Consider the following 14,016-nt stretch of genomic DNA (forward strand, 5'->3'; position numbering starts at 1 on the left):
CTTAATGTATGCAGGACGCAGATACTATGACCCAGGGCTTTTACAACGCTTCATTATTGTTGATGGCACCTATCATAAGCACAAACGCCATATTGTGTAACAAACTTGTAAGTCATTAAAGTGTTTTACCGTGAGCCTTTTTACTGGTGTGGTGGTGGAGAAAGAACCATTCCTAAATTGTGACGAGGCATGGATTCCACCTGTACTGGCTTTCTTTGCTTTAGTCCGTTTCTATGGCTGCTGATCTATGTAAATGTCTTCCCTAGTTGTAAACCGCTATTCAGAGCTTATTTTATTTTTATTTCAGGTACTTATATAGCGTCATCAATTTACACAGCACTTTACATCTATATTGCATTTTCACATCAGTTCCTGCTCTCAAGGAGCTTGTAACAGAATGACCCGGGACAAACAGAGACTTTGTAAGGATGAGGGGTACTCCTGTACCGGCGTCACCATGGAGTCTTATGTCTAGGGTCACCTTATGTCCGATAGGGCCATAGGGTGACTGAGAAATTATATCCTAAATTACAGGACAGGGGACATTAATAATAATTCATGGTTGCAGGATGTCTTGAGATATCACAAGTTGTTGGCTTTCTCAATGTGGGGACACATTCTTTTGAAAGGTGTTAATTGCATCTACTCCTAGACATTTCATTGTCCATTGTGTAAAGGTGTGACTACCTGTCTGTCGGAGACAGAAAGTCTGTGTAAGATATGGTTTAAGGGGAATGCATTGTGTGATGGTGTTTTGGTTGAATTCTGTTAATGAAGGAATGTGCAGTGATTAGGTCATGATAATTATAGCCCGGCGCCGAGATGTCTAGAATGTTTAGCAATTAGCCATCTGAAGGTGTATTGAAGCCCCCCCAGGGTGGGGGTGGACAGTCTGATTGATTGTTCCTGTAATTTCTGTCACATGCTTGTACTGCATAAAAAGCTGAGAAGAAACCATTAAAGCATTCATTTTGGTACAAGTACAGAGCTGCGTGTCTCGTCTTGATTCTGGGGAAATGGGATGGATCGGGTCCTGTTGGTTGGAGTGTCGATAAGCTGTCTTGGATGGGATGGAAGGTTGTAAACGGTGGTGACCATTACAGAGCTTACAACCTAAGGTCCCTAACTCACTTTCATACATACACATACTAGGGCCATCTTTTGACAGGAGCCAATTAACCTATCCGCATGTCTCTGGAGTGTGGGAGGAAACCAGAATACCCGGAGGAAACACACGCAGTTACAGGGAGAACATCAGTGGCAGCTTTTTTTGGGGGGGCAAACAACCCCACCGGCCTGCCGGTGGAGCGGATTTACAGTCTCCCTGGCGGCACTACCCCCCTCGGCACTAACACAGCCCCACCACCACCCGCTGTCCCTACTTTAGATGCAGGCAGTAAGAGCGTGGCGGGTTCAGGGAAAGCTGCTCCGGCTGCGGGTGTCCTTTTCTGGAGCAGCTGCCATGGTGTCTCCTCTATCCTCCTCTCGGTGCTAGGCGTCCAATAGAATTGCCTGACATTTTGGCCAATCGGGATACAGGTTACGTACCTGCTTCCCGATTGGCCAGGAAGAGGATCAGTGTTGCAACAGCAAATTTTCATTCGCTGTTGCCACACATTTTGGTGAGGTCCAGACGCAATGCTCTGTGTCCACCCAATTTTGAAGCCTATTAGAGCCTATGGCTCTAATCAGGTTCTTTAAAAAAAAAACTGGCCGCTCTAATTCATATGCCCGGTGACCCGAAAGGGGCCGAACACATGAATAGGGGGCGGCGGCTGCCATGGATTGATTCATGCATGAATCTATCCACAGCATATAGGGCAGGCATATGCAATTAGTGGACCTCCAGCTGTTGCAGAACTACAAATCCCATGAGGCATTGCAAGACTCTGACAGCCACAAGCATGACACCCAGAGGCAGAGGCATGATGGGAATTGGAGTTTTGCAACAGCTGGAGGTCCGCTAATTGCATATCCCTGATATAGGGAGTGGAGAGGATAGGGGGGCGGTGCCTGGTGGCCCCTAATGGACGGCCCACCCCTGGAGAACATGCAAACTCCAAGCAGGTAGTGCAGTGGTTGGCATTCAAACCAATCAAACACAACAGGGTGCCTCATTCATGCACAGTTCTTCTTGTTCCCAGGAAATTCACAAGCTACAATCTCATGAGTATTGCTTCGAAAAATACAATTTCTCCAGAGGCTTTAAAGATTTTGTGGCACAAATATCCAGTAGATATATATTTTGTAGATGCAAAGATTGGTTTGTTCGGCTGTGCACGCTTTGCCTCATGTGTTTGTGAGTTTTCCAGTTATCTGCTAAATTTAGATGTACTGCTCATGTAGTAATAATGCCCCAGAGACACAGGAGCTCAGTCTCCCTACGTGTGTTTGCGTGAGCTATTTATAGAGTCCTCCTTCTGCCAGAAAGCAATCGACTTTTTTGTGCTATTTTAGTGTTCAGAGTAATTCACATCCAGGGCCAGTAATTGGTTATTAACTGTTTTTTTTTTTTTTAGTTTAAGCTTGTCATCGTTCTATGGTATACATCTAGAGAGCAGTTCTCAGGCAGGCATAGTGCAAGTTGCAGCATTTCCTCTCACTACCAGTCTCTTGTCTCACATCAGACAGCCATAAAGTAGGTCCTTTCATCATTACACTTGGGTTCAGTAAGACACAATGGTTAGGGACGTACAGTACTTCTAGAAAAGTAAGTGTGAACTGTGACTTATCTCCCAGATTATGTTTTTGAAGCTCCCTTAGTAGTAACAAATGCATGTAATACACATCTACAAAAAATATATAAAACATGAATTTAAATTATGTACATGCATTAACCAAAAAAAAAATCACAACCTACATAGTTTGTCCCTTTTCAGAGGTACATTATATTAACAAAATGCAAGATGCATCAAAACTACACCATTAGGGGTGTCTGGCCTTGGATATATAGTACTAGGTAAAGGGACTGTGTAGATCAAATGTCCACAGAGTGTGATGCCACGTACACACGACCGTTTTTTGGGTTGTAAAAAATGAAATTTTTTTATGTCATTAAAAACGATCGTGTGTAGGGGGCGTGGCCGAGATGTGAAGGAGAGAAGACGTATGACTGCTGAGCTCCGCTCCTACCTACATCCTGACTCAACTTCCAGCGCAGATTCCTCCACAAAGTGGCCGCCTGCCTGACACCCTGGGGCGGAAGAAGGCACCCGGCCCCCCCGAGACCACCTTCGCTGTCTACGGGTAAGCTCCGCTCGTCCTTGGCGGCCGGTCTGCAGTGGCCATCTTGCCCATGAAGCTCCCCACACCAACGATGTCTGACAGCTCCCCAGCCTCCCCTAATCCAACGGCATCCCACACCGATTCACATGCAGAGCTCCTAGCAGCCATCAACGAGGGACGGACTCTGTGATGGTCAAGATTGACCACCTTGTGGCGGATGGTCAGCCTAATCCAGCATGACATGGACAAATTTAGGGCCCGAGTCACTGAGGCAGAGGGCCGCATTTCTCAGCTGGAAGACACTACCAGGGCTGACTCCAGGGACCTTCATGGCCTACAACTACAGATTAAAGCCTTGCAGGAGAAGTCCATCGACACAGAGAATAGGCTCAGGAGGAATAACATCAGGGTCCTTGGCCTCCCTGAAAAGGCGGAGGGCCTGAGGCCTGCAGAATTTACAGAAACCTTCCTTGTCTCCCTCATGGACCTGCCTGCCTACGTTCATGGAGAAGAGGGCCCACAGGGTCCTCCCTAAACCTCTGATTCCTGGGGCCCCGCCTTGGCCTTTCCTACTTCGCCTCCTCAATTATAGAGACAAGGATCCTTGCGGCTGCCAGGGAGAAGTATGACCTGCTTTACAATGGGGCCAAGATCATGCTGTTTCCTGATTACTCCCAGAGGTACAACATCGCCGTTGCTCCTTTTCTGAGGTACGGAGACGCCTGAGGGACCAAGGCCTCAAGTTCAGTCTGCTATATCCCAGCAAGTTGCAAAAGATCGATGGGGACTGGACGCGCTTCTTTATGGACCCGGAGGCAGCTATATCTTGGTTGGAGGGTCGTTGATGGATCTCCCCCTACGGCAAGTATCTCAGCTTGATATACGGACTGTCACCCTACGTGTTTTTGGCATTTGCGTTCTCCCTGGGGGTGCTAAGATGATCCCCCCCCCCCCCCCATTTTTTTGTTGTTTTTGTTTTATTGTCCTGGGGTTCGTTAACCCCTTCATACTTCCGACACTTTGAATTTGTTCATGATGGGGAATCTTGCCAGGCACTATCATAGGAGTTCTGTTGCTCAGTGCTCTGATCTGGACGCACATCACCTCGGTTCATGGACACAGTAGCATTCCAGGACTGCTACCCCCCCCCCCCCCCTGTTTTTCTTTTTTTTGCTGTTGTGCCTCCTTTTTCCCGGATCCCAGACACTGACCGCTTGGGAGAGAAACTATTCCCCGCCCCCCTACCCGTTGGTGGAGGGATGGGACATAGTTGGGATAGGCACCCTGTGCCTGGGAAGTTTGATACTAGTTGTGCTGTTTGTTTTTTCTGTATGATGTTTTTTTCTGTTCTGAGGCCTGAAAGTGCGTTACGTAAATGGCGTATTTTTACTGCGTCGGGCAAGCGTACGTTCGTGAATCGACGTATCTACTCATTTACATATTCTAGGCCGACCGCAATGGAAGCGCCACCTAGCGGTCAGCCTAAAAAGTACACTTTAGGATACGACGGTGTAAGACACTTACGCCGCTCGTATCTGAGCCTAATTTAAGCGTATCTAGTTTCCAGAATACGCTTAAATTTGCGTTGGCGTAGATTCCGAGTTATACGCCGGCCTAACTCTCTGTGAACCCCCTATATATCTGCAATTTGAGATTAAGGGTGCACTTATTAAAATTACTTGTAACCCCCACACATTATGTATATATTTTTTAGTAGACACCCTAGGGCAGTGATGGCGAACCTTGGCACTCCAGATGTTTTGGAACTACATTTCCCATGATTCTTCACTATATTGTAGAGTGCAAGAGCATCATGGGAAATGTAGTTCCAAAACATCTGGGGTGCCGAGGTTCGCCATCACTGCCCTAGGGAATAAAATGGCAATTGTTGCAATTTTTATTTCACATGGTATATGCACAGCAGTGCGTGAGCACGGAGGGATTGGGGCACGTTAATTAAAAAAGTATTTATTTATTTTTATTTTTATGTCTCTCTTTTAAAAAATATATGTTTTTGATCACTTTTATTTATATTACAAGGAATGTAAACATCCCTTGTAGGAATGGAAATAGGGACCCCAAATCCCTCCTTTACCTTTTTAAAAGCAAAAGATAAAAAAAAATCTGATCTTTTGCTTTAAAGTGGTTGTAAATCCCATTCATGAAATTTTAACTAAGCACATATACCTGTAATGTTTACTTATCTCCAGGGCTGTCTTAATAGCATCATGGGCCCCTGGGCAAAGTAATACTCTGGGCACCCTACAATGATGACAGTGCAGGTAAACGGACATCAAGTAGGTAGGAGGCAGACTGCCTTCCCTGTGTATCCATCACTCTCAGTGCCATCATGGGGGCAGTGCAGGCTCAAGGACTAGCTGCTTTGGGGGAAGTGAAGGGGCCCCCCGGGCCGTGCCTAGGTGTGCCCTCTCATTAAGACAGCCCTGCTTATCTCTCCAAAGTAATGAAGTATCAGTGTTGGGTGGACCGAACCATTAATAAAAATTAATAAAACTTAGATGCTGAATAGCTCTCCAGTACATGTGTCCTCATTCCCATGAGGCGGCGTCTGCCAGGTTTGCGGGAGATCTCTCCGTTGATCTCTGCTGAGCCGGCGGATGACCGGTCCCCTCTCTGCTCTCTGAGCAGGGAGGGGCTTGTTGAGCTCTGCTGCTTGTCTATGGAGAGATCGGACAAAAACGGACAGCATGTCGGTTTTCATTAGATCTCACCGATCCGATCCGCCAGGACGAATGGCGACGTATCGCCATACGTCTGATTTGATCAGATTGGGTCGGATGCCAGCGGACATGGTCACCGCTGACATCCGATGATCCATAGACTTAGATGGATCGCCCGTTTTAGGTCCACCCAAAAAACTGACAGGCGGACCGGACCTGTGAAAGGGGCCTTATGCTGGTCGCAATTGCTGTGTGAAATCGCTGTACACTTCAAGGTCTCTTAATTCTTATTTCTGCTGATCACACATTTGTATCTTGTTACACTGTGTAGTAAATGTGTATGGAATATATCCTCCTCTTCCTGTCTGCAAAATTGTGTCTTGTACAGGAATGTCGTGGATACCTACATGAAAATCATAGTTTTTACAGCAAGGTTATGACATTTACCTTTGATCACAGTGTTTTCTCTCTGTGTAGATTAATGCTGTGGTGTTTCAGATGAATGGCTTGTCCAGCTTACTGCCCACTGTGATTTCTTTATATCTGCCTTTATTTTATGCCTGTCATTGAATTATAGAAATTTCTCTTTTCTTTACCTTCTAGACCCTATTTTGAAATGAAGGCAAAGTATTACCTACAGCTTGAGGTTGGTACACTACTTTTACTTTATTTGCAAGAAATTAAAGTGGAACGAGACTGCGTCTCAGAACAACAAACCAAACTTGCTATTTAATAAATTTAAGATTTTTTTTAAGAAAAGTTGCCCATCCATCCATGTCTCCATGCTTTTAAGTTGCTGAGAAATCACTTTGAAAAATTACCCCTAGCATTTCTGGCTGTGGTCATCTTGAGTAGGGGCAGATGAGAAAACCTCTCCTGAAGACTCCTGGGGTGTATGACATAATTTTCCTAGGCATGAAAACCAGGAAATGACTAAAGAAATAATAAAAAAAAAAGCATAAAACAAGTATATATGATATACTTTGCTATCTATTTACTAATTATAGCAGCATAAGTGGAAAGAAGAAACATCCTGGACTGCCGCACTCTGTTGAAGCAAAGTTTATTTGAAAATTAAAAGGATAACATGCAAAAATATAATCCAAAATGATCCAAAAACAGTCAATGACAAATGGTGGACATACAGGGACAAATGGCTCTTTCACATCATAATTTGATGTTTACTCATAGCTATGAGCAAATAAAATTTGCTTCAACAGAGTGCGGCAGTCCAGGATGTTTCTTCTTTCCATGGATTAGAGCAGAGCCAGCACCTGTCGGTGTAACAGGGTGGGAGCTATCGCAGGTGATTGGGGGCTTGGAGCAGTACGTTCTCTTTCTAGCAGCATAAGTGCTGGTTCACACTGCAATGACTTGGGATCTGACTTGTGTCACCCCAACAATCCCCAAGTCGCGTGACTTGAGAAATTCCATTGAAGTGAATGAGAGCTGTCTAAATGTACACTACTGAAGTCGCTCCGACTTCAGAAAAGGTTCCTGTACTACTTCAAGGTGACTTCTAGGCAACTTGTTACCCATAGATTTCAGTGGAAGTTGCCTCCAAAGTCGGATCACTGTCTTAACTGAAGCAACGTTACAGGAAAAGAAAATAGTTTACTCAGGCAAACCCCTCCCTCCTGCTGATTATTCTGTGATTGGCCACAGCCAAAGTCGCCTGTCCTGGAGGCAACTTTAAGTCGCGTTGTAAGTTGCTCCAAGTAGTGCTAAAGTCTCCTTGTAAAGTCGCGCTGTAAGTCGGGTTGCTCCTGTGTGAACTGGCACTAAGAATTAAACATAGGTCTACGGACGGGGGCGGTGCTAGGATGGGGGAGGAGTTGGAGAGGGAGAAGAGGAAGGACACCACCTCTATGGGCGGCACTGCCCTCCCTCCCTCCCGCCCCCCGAGATGTATAACCACGGCTGCGATGTTGAGGCCAGCCTCCTGGGATTGAAGACACACATATCCCAGGAGGCATAGCAGCGCTGGATGCGGCGGGGGGGGCATTCCGCCGCGGCGGGGGAATAAGACACTCAAAGATAAAAACGTGAGTATTTAAAAGAAAAAAAAAAGACATCCCAAATGTATTTAAAGGGGCAGTGTTAAAACGAATGCTGATAAGTTGAAAAATAGGGTGGAACTCCGCTTTAAGAGAATGAAGTTCCACTTTAAGAACGCTTGACTTGTTTTTATTTTAAACAAAAACAATAAAATGGTGTATGATTCTGTAAGGAGTTCCATCCTGTATTAGAAGAAAATTGAATCGCGCTAAACCTGTCATAATTAAATGAATTCAAAATCCATATGTGATCCACCAGTGGTCAACAAAATTAGTGAATCATGAACAAATTATATAAATATTGAAACATAAATAAAATCCACCAGCGTTGATAAAATTGTTTAAAGTCCAACAGGTCTAAATCAATATAACATTCACCAGTGCTCAAATCAGTAAAGTCCATCCAAATGTGCAATGGCGTCTCCAAAAGCTATTAGAAAAATGTGCTGAATCCACCACCAGATTAGAAGAAATCACTTTTTGCCAAATGACCGTGATCCCCTGTGACAGAGGATCAGGGAATGTGTGTAATAAAAGCACAGCTTGATTCCAATATTCAGCAAGCACACTCGAAGCCCTTCAGATCGCCTCACAGCCAATCAGACTGGTGGATGGGTGTACGTAGTACATATAAAACATAAATGCTCCAAATAGTGTGAAACCTTTTAAAATGTATTGTAAAAAACAAAGTATCACACTTACAATGATGGCGTCAATAAAAGCCTGAAGTCTGATGTGCCGGCCGGCGCACGATCAGACAAACCCATCCTTCTGGGCAAACGTACTGTAACACGAGGTGACGTTAGGGTGACACTCTGCTCTCCATCCTGTATACCTCCTATAGGTAGGTACACAGCCAACAGTCCTACCATAATGGACAATACAGCAGAAGAGCCAGCTAAAGGGCCATGTAGGTCAAAATAAGAAATGGTATAATGGCTGCACAAAAACACAAGAATTGGACCGTGTAACCCCACTCAAAAAAAAACAAGCTGTTTGCCTTTAGAAAAGAGTTTACTATGTTTAAATCACAGTACCAGCTTACAAAATGTTGTTATTGTTTTAAAGTTCATTTATCATGGTTCTGAATAGATATGGCACAACTATAATTAAAAAAAATTATAATTCACCCTTTTCTGAGAAATTGTGTTGGATATTAATGATTAGTGTCCAAATAGGATTAATTTTTATGTTTTTTTTGCTTACTGTATAGTTAAATACATTTTTTAAAGGGGAGTTCCACCCACATTTTCACTTTTTAAATATAAATACCCCTGTAATACACAAGCTTAATGTATTCTAGTAAAGTTAGTCTGTAAACTAAGGTCCGTTTTGTTAGGTTGTTACCAAATTTAGATTTAGTTTATAATCTAGAAATAGACCGTGGCCATCTTAAGTGTGGGCATCATGAAGCCAGACTGTATGACTTCCTGGATTTCAGCTTTGCATATCTCGCACACGCTCAGTGCACAAGCAATGTAAAAGGTTTCAGTCAGGTTTGCAAGGACTACTGGGAAACATGATGCCTATCCCAGAAACCCTTGCAAATAGCCTAGGCAAATAAGGAGGAGGAAGTAATGAAGGACTACAAAATAAAGGTATTTACAAGCAACAAATTAAATAAAAATTGTCCATTCTGAACACTATGAGATTAGAGCATGCAGCACAGACAAACATAAAAAAATGGGTGGAACTCCACTTTAAGGATATTTTAGAATTGTCAGAATAAAGTAGAGATGGTCTTTCTTAATATTTTGATTTACTTATCTTTCTAGGGTGTTTTAGAACTTTATGTAAAAATGTTGGTGGGCAGCCTTTCCTGTTGGTCCCACCGCAGATGGTATTTTATCTAAATGACCCTGAGGCTCAGCCTACTATTGCTGGTTTCTTTTATCTAGACCGTGGGAATGCATTCACTGTACTCCTACATGTTAGTAACCTGCCTGGCTTTTCTTACACTGTACACATACAAGAATCCTTAAAAGAGCCCTGTTCAGAAGGTAGATTGAAGCCAAATAGTCCATCACATTTGTTCAATACAATTTAGCCCCATAATGACAGATTTTTTTTGGGTTATAGATGGTGGCTATATTATTTTTATTTCTTTATCTTCAGCAATTAAAGAAAACCGTGGATGAACTTCAAGCTAAACTGTCTCTGGCTAAAGGAGAGTACAAGACTGCACTTAAGAACCTTGAAATGATATCTGATGAAATACATGAGAGGAGGCGTTCCTCTGCAATGGGCCCAAGGGGACGTGGGGTAGGAGCAGAAGGCAGCAATTCAGTAGATGATCTCTCTGCTTGTAAACTGGAATCGGACACAATTTCAAGTAAGTCCACATGGGTACAGACCAGTGTTGCCAACCTACCAGATTGAAATTTACTGGCGTAGCCACGTTTTTACTGGCATTTCACAAAAGTTACTACATTACATTTTTAGGTGCAAATGTCAGTATTTAGGCTACAAACAAGTACGCTAGGCAAATGGCAATGTCATTTAAGGTAAATATTAAGGTAAAAAACATGGTTTTGTTATTATCGATACAATAAGGGCAAAATATTTAGTCACATCACCCCCTGCCTCCATCCCCCTCTGCCACCCACACCCCCTGCCTTCACCCCCCTCTGTGGTGCCACAATCTCCCTCTGCCTCCAATCATCCCCTGCCTCCATCCCCCTCTGCGGTGCCACCAACAACCCCTGTCTCCATCCCCCACCCTCTGCGGTGCCTCCAATCACCCTCTGTGGTGCCACCGCAGCCACCATCACCCCCTGCCTCCAATCTCCATGCGCAGTTCCAAGCTGAACCGATCTCGGCTATTTTTACTTGCAAATTCCAGCAACCACGGACATTTACGAACGGGGGAAAAAAAGTGCCAGTTTTTACGAACTGTCCGTAAAAATACGGACGGTTGGCAACACTGGTACAGACGATCGATGCTTTATAAGGAGAAATGGTATTTACTAGAGCAGGGGCCTCCAAACTTTTTAAACAAAGGGCCAGTTTACTGTCCTTCAGTAAAGACCATGGACAATGTTTTGTTTGATGTCCAAATTTCATATGTATCATATGTTTTTTTTGTTTTTTTTTTATATCTTGGTCTTCATACAAGTTATTCATGAGTTTCATTTTCTAGTCAAAACAAAACATCCTGTAAGTGCCCTGGTTGGGGATAACCTAACAAAATAATGTCAAGTGATGTATTCACTGCAAAGTACAGGAAAGGTCTGGCCTTATCTGCATGACATTGGCTCTTTGTTTACTGAAATAACATTAACTTGTGTTTTGAGCACTGTGCTGCTCTTACATAATGTATTTGCAGGCTAGGGTTCATTTTTCACGTGCTGGATATCTAAACCTTATTGTTTCCCATGAGAGTTTTGGGTCTGTGGCTGGTAAACATACTGTGCTAAAAATATACCCCTGTTTATAATCACCATCTGAGGGCCTGGTGTTCCATTGGCTTCATTTGTCTAACATGTTTCTACTTTGAAAACTTCACTTAATTTCCTTTTAAAATGTGTTTCTTTACAAAGCCTGCACAAATGATTCCTTATCTGTCCAGCTTACAAACATGCTGTAAATGTCCAAACCACAAGAGCCTGTTCACATCTGTGTGCTTTTGCTGCACTAAAATGCAGTTGCTCAGCGATTTGGAGGAGTACCCCATGCCAAAATTAAGGTGTGGGGGTCCCCCCCCCCCCAAATCCATACCATACTCTTATCCGAGCATGCAGCCTGGCAGGTAGGATGGGGGGCGGGACCAGCGAGCACCCCACCCTTCCTAAACCATACCAGGTCGCATGCCCTCAACATGGGGGGGTTGCTTTGTGGAGGTGGATTTTTGGGAGCTAGACCTATGAACTCTGCACCAAGGTCTTCTTCATACTTCATCCATTTCTGCTATATTAGCACATGCCATGATGGCCAATATACTGTACACATGTCATACCATTGCAGTCCACTCCTACTCATGTGTAGCTGATTTTTAACCCAAGTTAAATGTGTGTTTTTCTTTTTGCAGTGACCTCAGAAGTTTTTGAAGATGACAATCTCAGCAGTGTGGTCTCCGAAGAGGACTCTGAGACACAGTCTCTATCAAGCTACAGCTCTGGCCCAACAAGCCCTTCTGAGGTTCTGAGCCCTTTTCCAGGTGCACCACGTCCTGGCAGCTTAGATCTTTCAAGCCCTATGTCCCTTTCAGAATTTGGGTTGATATCACCTGTTCTTGGGCCTCGCAGTGAATGCAGTGGAGCGTCATCACCAGAATGTGATCTGGAGAGAGGTAAGATGGCTTTGGCAGCATAGAAATAGTTTGATGTGCATAGCTCATGAGCCTTCGGGAAGGATTTACCAAAACTGGAGCACAAAGAATCTGGTGCAGCTGGTCATGGTAACCAATCGGCTTCTAACTTTAGCTTGTTCAGTGAAGCTTTGACAATAAAACCTCGAAGCTGATTGGTTACTCTCTGTAAATTTATGAGAGTCTCCAACAGTGGGAGCAGGTGCGCTTGGAGGTAGCCCAGTCCTTCTTAAAGGCACAGGAGCACACTGGACAATCGGCACATGGGGTCCGGTGTGCCCCTGTGCCTTTAAGGTGGACTGGGCTACCTCCAGGCCAACCTGCCCTCTATCCATTAGAATGCATGTGCTCTCACTGTTGGAAACCCTCTCAAATATTTACAAGGGTTAGGCCTACATGTAATACAGGGTGCCTTGAAGGGGCCCTGCAGCTTACACATGCGTTGGCAAATATCTGCCAACTAAACACATGTTTTTAACGCACGGTTAAGACAGGCTAATTTGGTTGGTAAGCAGAGAATTGTCTCCGATTTTGTCTTGCATAAGTTGAAGCAGCCCAGATACTGTCTTCGCTGGCACCATGTCACATAGGACTACTTAAAGCGGGGGTTTACCCTAAAACTACTTTCTAGTATTACAATGTCCCGACACATTACAATACAATTATGGCTATTATTTATTTAATTTTTTTTATGCTGTACATACCTCGGTACAGCTAGTTCACCCGCGGCTTCCGGGTTGCGAATCCCGCGGGAGTGGGCGTTCCCAACTTGCTGGTGATTGACGTGATGACCAAAAACGAGCTCCCCCCGTCGCGTAAGCTGCGTCATGATTGCCGAAACAAGCCGAACGGCGAGTCAGCGCTATACTGCGCCTGCGCACCGCCGTTCGGCTCCTTTCTGCAATCGTGACCCAGCTTACACGACGGGGGGAGCTCGTTTTTGGTCATCGCGTCAATCACCAGCAAGTTAGGAACGCCCACTCCCGCGGGATTCGCAACCCGGAAGCCGCGGGTGAACTAGCTGTACCGAGGTATGTACAGCATAAAAAAAAAAAATAGGCATAATTGTATTGTAATGTGTCGGGACATTGTAATACTAGAAAGTAGTTTTAGGGTGAACCCCCGCTTTAAAGTCATTGGGGCTTGGCAATGTGCCATAGAAAAGTTAAAGGGGTTGTTGAGGTAAAAAAAAAATTCCCCTAAATAGCTTCCTTTACCCTAGTGCAGTCCTCCTTCACTTACCTCATCCTTCGATTTTTGCTTTCAAATGTCCTTATTTCTTCTGAGAAATCCTCAATTCCTGTTCTTCTGTCTAACTCCACACAGTAATGCAAGGCTTTCTTCCTGGTGTGGAGTGATGTGCTCGCCCCCTCTCTTGAGGGGGCGAGCAGGAGTGTCAGGATGCTCTCTACGTTGCAGATAGAGAAAGGAGCTGTGTGTTAGTGGGCTTCCTGACTCTCCTGCTCGCCCCCTTCCCCCTCAAGGGAGGGGGCGAGCACGACACTCCACACCAGGTAGAACGCCTCGCATTACTGTGTGGAGTTAGACAGAAGAACAGTAAGTGAGGATTTCTCAGAACAAATAAGGACATTTAAAAGCAAAATCGAAGGTTGAGGTAAGTAAAAGAAGAATTATGCCAAGGTAAAACATTTTTTTACCTTTACAACCCCTTTAAATCTTTTAAGGGCTTGTTCGCACTATGGTGCAGAGATGTCAGTTTTTCTGAATGCGTTTTGCAAGGGCACAA

General features: G+C 44.4%; 1 protein-coding gene across 1 annotated transcript in view; it reads left to right on the top strand.

Annotated features, from left to right (window-relative positions):
* The window catches only part of SH3BP5 (SH3 domain binding protein 5), a 100,102-nt gene that overhangs the window by 81,574 nt on the left and 4,512 nt on the right, over nt 1–14,016 (top strand). The window contains exons 6-8 of the mRNA XM_040353058.1: nt 6,510–6,552; nt 10,079–10,295; nt 11,991–12,251. Of these exons, the coding sequence (XP_040208992.1) occupies nt 6,510–6,552; nt 10,079–10,295; nt 11,991–12,251 (521 nt within the window). The remainder of the gene's footprint in view (nt 1–6,509; nt 6,553–10,078; nt 10,296–11,990; nt 12,252–14,016) is intronic.

This window comes from Rana temporaria, chromosome 5 (genome assembly GCF_905171775.1).
Source record: "Rana temporaria chromosome 5, aRanTem1.1, whole genome shotgun sequence".
Classification (NCBI taxonomy): Eukaryota; Metazoa; Chordata; class Amphibia; order Anura; family Ranidae; genus Rana; species Rana temporaria.